This window comes from Neophocaena asiaeorientalis, unplaced genomic scaffold, assembly GCF_003031525.2.
Source record: "Neophocaena asiaeorientalis asiaeorientalis breed wild unplaced genomic scaffold, Neophocaena_asiaeorientalis_V1.1 scaffold607, whole genome shotgun sequence".
Taxonomy (NCBI): domain Eukaryota; kingdom Metazoa; phylum Chordata; class Mammalia; order Artiodactyla; family Phocoenidae; genus Neophocaena; species Neophocaena asiaeorientalis.
This window is the reverse complement of record NW_020173405.1, coordinates 1,132,871-1,137,314: the sequence shown is the minus strand read 5'-3', so window position 1 is coordinate 1,137,314 and position 4,444 is coordinate 1,132,871. Positions and strand designations below refer to the sequence as shown.

The window sequence follows — 4,444 nt, the reverse complement described above, 5'->3', positions numbered from 1 at the left end:
GCCCTCCCCAGGCTGCACCAGGGGCTGCGGTCCCGGAGGAGGGCCCGGGTGTGTGGACTGGGGTGGTCAGGGCAGGCTTCCTGAAAGAAGCTTTGGGGGGGGATGTATTTCAATGGGGGACAAGTGGGCCCAGGGAGCCCGGCTCTAAGGGGCAGTGACTGAGGGACCACAGGCTGTGGTCGAGGAGGGAGTGGGCAGGTGGTGCCAGGGGCGTGTCTCAGTGTGGCTCTGCTTCCGGGTCACCCAGAACAAGAACGTGGTGGTGGCCGACTTCGGGCTGGCGCGGCTTATGGTGGACGAGAAGACGCAGCCCGAGGACCTGCGGAGCCTCAAGAAGCCAGACCGGAAAAAGCGTTACACGGTGGTGGGCAACCCCTACTGGATGGCGCCCGAGATGATCCACGGTGAGTCGGCAGCCCCGCCTGGCACATCCCCCAGGGCCCCACAGTCCCAGGCGGAGCTGCAGGAGGCGGAGGTCCTGCCCTGCCCCTCTTTGAGTCCTGTCGTTGGTTTCCTTGTGCTGCTGCAACCAGTCATCACACACTTGGCTTAAAAAACACAAATTAGGGTTTCCCTGTGGTGCAGTGGTTGGGAATCCGCCTGCCAATGCAGGAGACACGGGTTCGAGCCCTGGTCTGGGAAGATCCCACATGCCGCGCGGAGCAACCAAGTCCGTGCGCCACAACTACTGAGCCTGCGCTCTGGAGCCCACAAGCCACAGCTACTGAACCCCACGCACCTAGAGCCCGTGCGCTGCAGCAAAAGAAGCCACCGCAAATGAGAAGCCCGTGCACTGCAACGAAGAGTAGCCTCCGCTCGCCACAACTAGAGAAAGCCTGCGCGCAGCAACGAAGACCCAGTGCAGCCAAAACCAAAATAAATAAGTAAATAAATTTATTTAAAAAACCCCACAAATTATCCTGTAGTTCTGGAGGTCAGGAGTCCAGTATCAGGCTCACTGAAGTCTGAAGTCTGGTGTCAGCAGGGCTGCATTCCTTCTGGAGGCTCAAGGGGAGAGGATCTGTTTCCTTTCCTTTTCCAGTTTCTAGAGGCTGCCTCATTCCCTGGCTCCTGGTCCCTCCTCCAGCAAGGCCAGCAACGTAGACTCTTCTCTCTGACTTCTGTGTCCATTGTCACATCTCCTTCCCTGACCCTGACCCTCCGCCCTCCTTCATAAAGACCTTTGTGATCCCATAGGGCTCAGCTGAATGATCCAAGATAATCTCATCTCGAGATCCCTAACTGAGTCACACCTGCAAAGTCCCGTATAAGGCAGCGTGTTCACAGGGTCCAGGAATTAGGACGGGGACACCTCCAGGACCATTATTCAGCCTCCCACAGATCCCCTTTCTCCCACTCCATTTCTTTTTTTTTCAGGCCTGTTACACAGTGGTCCCATGTGTGCCCAGACTGGGGCTTTATCAAGCCTCTCCACAGGCAGGGGACATGCAGACACAGGGTCAGGGCCGCAGAGCCAGGGTCATCTCAACGCCAGCTCTGACCAAAGTTAACCCACCCCCCAATAGCTTAACCTGTAAATTGGGGTTAATAGTCCCTATCTTTAAGGAGTAATGTGAGAACTAGATAAGGTTTGTAAGCTAGTCAGAATTCAATAGAGAGTGGCTGTCTTGATTATTTTTAACGTCGTTAGAGAGAGGGTATTGTTTCCATTTTACAGCTGAGGCAACTGAGGCTCAGAGAGTCTATATCAGTCCCTGAGGCTGCTGTAACAAATTACCACAAGCCAGGTGGCTTAACAACAGACACTTATTCTCATAGTTCTGGAAGCCAGAAGTCTGAAATCCAGTAGAGCCGTGCTCTCTCCGGGGATTTTAAGGGAGAATCCATTCCTTAATGCTTATAGGTTCTGATCCTGGCATGTCCGGACTTGTGGCCACATCGGTCCAATCTCTGCCTCTGTCTTCATGTGACTGCCTCCTCCTCTGTGTCTTTTCCTTTTCAGTCTCTTTTATAAGGACAACTGTGATGGCATTTAGGGCCCGCCCGGATAATCCAGGACTGTCTCATCTCAGGATCTTTAACTTAATCGTAACTTCAAAGATGCTTTTTCCAATAACATTCACAGGTTCCAGGGGTCTGACACAGTTCTCTTTCGGGGTCACCACTAGGTCCATGACCTGTCCAGAGTCACATCGCTGGTTAGTGACCGAGCTGGGCCTGGAACCCCTTGCCCAGGGCTTTCACCTTTACCCACTGCCTACCCCCGCCAACAGGTTGGCTCAGACTGGGTGGGCTCGGGTAGTGTCAGAGCCTAAGGCCTGATCCTGCAGAGGTTTCCAGCATCTGCCTCCTGTCCTGACCTGCTGGCCAGGGCATCCCCCCAGTGGGCGGGTCCCTGGCCCGGCACCCTCACCAGCTGACGTCCCTGGCCCCGTGCACCTGCTGACAGCGGTCTCTTCATCCAGGCCGCAGCTACGATGAGAAGGTGGATGTGTTTTCCTTTGGAATCGTCCTGTGTGAGGTAGGTCCGGGGTGGGCTCACACTCTCAGGCTGCAGGCTGAAGTCTGCAGGGGCCCCAGGCCAGGGAGGCTCTGGGAACGGGGCTGCCCACAGCCACCTGCATTCCCAGGGGTGTGGTGGTCCAGGGGGCGCCAGGCCCGGGTGTGACCTGCCCTCGAACCCACCTGGGTGATGCCCAGTCCCAGGGGCCCTGGGTAACTGCTGGGCTTCGTGCTGGACAGATCATCGGGCGGGTGAATGCTGACCCAGACTACCTGCCGCGCACCATGGACTTTGGCCTCAATGTGCGAGGCTTCCTGGACCGCTACTGCCCTCCAAACTGCCCCCCAAGCTTCTTCCCCATTACTGTGTGCTGCTGTGATCTGGACCCTGAGAAGAGGTGAGTGGGTTGGGGGCTTAGGGTGGGGTGGTCCCCAGCAGAACCCGAACCCACCATCCCCCTGCCTGTCTCCCCAGGCCCTCTTTCGTGAAGCTGGAGCAGTGGCTGGAGACGCTCCGCATGCACTTGGCTGGCCACCTGCCACTGGGCCCACAGCTGGAGCAGCTAGACAGGGGCTTCTGGGAGACCTACCGGCGCGGCGAGAGTGGACTGCCCGCCCACCCCGAAGTCCCCGACTGAGACCGGCCTGCCCAGCTGCCCCTGTCCCCGACTCGGGAGAATCCACCCTGCACCAGATTCCTCTGTATGTGGTGGCCAGGTGTGGCACCCTCAGCGGGGCAGCGGACACCCAGACCCCTCCCCAGCGCCAGGCCCTAACTTGCCTTCTACCCTGTGGGCCGTGGCCCCTGCCCTTTCTCTGCCCCCGGCCCCAGAGCTGGCCTGGCTGCACAGACACCATCACCTCACCCTGCCTTACCTCTGTCTTGGTGGGGCCACCCCCTCACGCTTCTCCTTGCATGAGCTGGAGGACCCGTGTGAGCTGTACCCCATCCCATACCCGGTACCCTATCCCACACCCGCTGCCCCGGCTGTCCTATGCACACTCTACCCGTCTGCAGCTCCTCCGAGGCTGGGCCAGAGGACAGATAGCCTCAGACCGTGGCTCATCACTGTATTCCCAGGAGCCAAACAGGGAGTCTGGGGCCCATCACCCCCCCAGGGGGTGTCTAGGTAGCGTCAGGTATTGATAATTATCCAAACCCCCAAAGCAGAGAGAGGTCGTCTCCTGTGGAGTGGAAATCCCCGTGGCTGGGCAACAGCCCTCCCTCGCTTTGGGTCTTTTTGTTTCTTTATTGAAGCCACTTTAGTGAGAAGCAGGTACCAGGCCTCAGGGTGAAGGGTGGGTCCCTGGAGGGAGAGGGGAGCCGTGGTCCCAGGGCCAGAGCTGCTGGGAGGAGCAGCAGAGGGAGGCTGGGCAGAGTGGACGAGGCAGTGTCCACCAGCATCCCAGCCCCCTGAAGTTCATCTCAGCACCATCCCGGGCCTCTCCCCGAGGCTCCCTGCCAGTGGCCAGAGCAGCCCCTGCCCCTCCCCATGCCCTCTGTCCTCTGGGTTCTTTCTGTGTAATCTATTTTTTAAGAAGAGTTTGTATTATTTTTTCATACGGCTGCAGCAGCAGCAGCTGCTGGGGGCTTGGGGTTTTATTTTTTGGGCGGGCGGGGGTGGGGGGGCCATTTTGTCACTTTGCCTCAGTTGAGCATCTAGGAAGTATTAAGACTGTGAAGCCTTCTCAGTGCACTTTGAACCTGGAAAGCAATTGAAACAGGCCCATGGGACTATGACTCAGGGAGGTGGGACACAGTCACCTCCATCCAGGAATCACGATGTCTAAGGAACAAAACCCAGACTCAGAATAATAAAATAAATTCTGTACTCCCCACCAGATCCCGCTTTGTGACATGTGTCTGGGGGCCCTGAGGAAACAGGAGGAGAGAGGAACTTTTTGGATTAGAAGCCTTGTGGGAAGACGGGAATGGAGGTGTGGGAATGGAGGTGTGGACGGAGGGCATAGAGGGTGGGGT

The 4,444-nt window shown here is 57.7% G+C and overlaps 1 protein-coding gene across 1 annotated transcript in view; it reads left to right on the top strand.

Annotated features, from left to right (window-relative positions):
* The window catches only part of LIMK1 (LIM domain kinase 1), a 19,472-nt gene extending 15,406 nt beyond the window's left edge, over positions 1-4,066 (top strand). Inside the window, exons 12-15 of the mRNA XM_024747222.1 lie at positions 248-404; positions 2,427-2,482; positions 2,704-2,861; positions 2,939-4,066. Of these exons, the coding sequence (XP_024602990.1) occupies positions 248-404; positions 2,427-2,482; positions 2,704-2,861; positions 2,939-3,101 (534 nt within the window). The 3' untranslated portion in view covers positions 3,102-4,066. The remainder of the gene's footprint in view (positions 1-247; positions 405-2,426; positions 2,483-2,703; positions 2,862-2,938) is intronic.
* Positions 4,067-4,444: the final 378 nt, after the last annotated feature.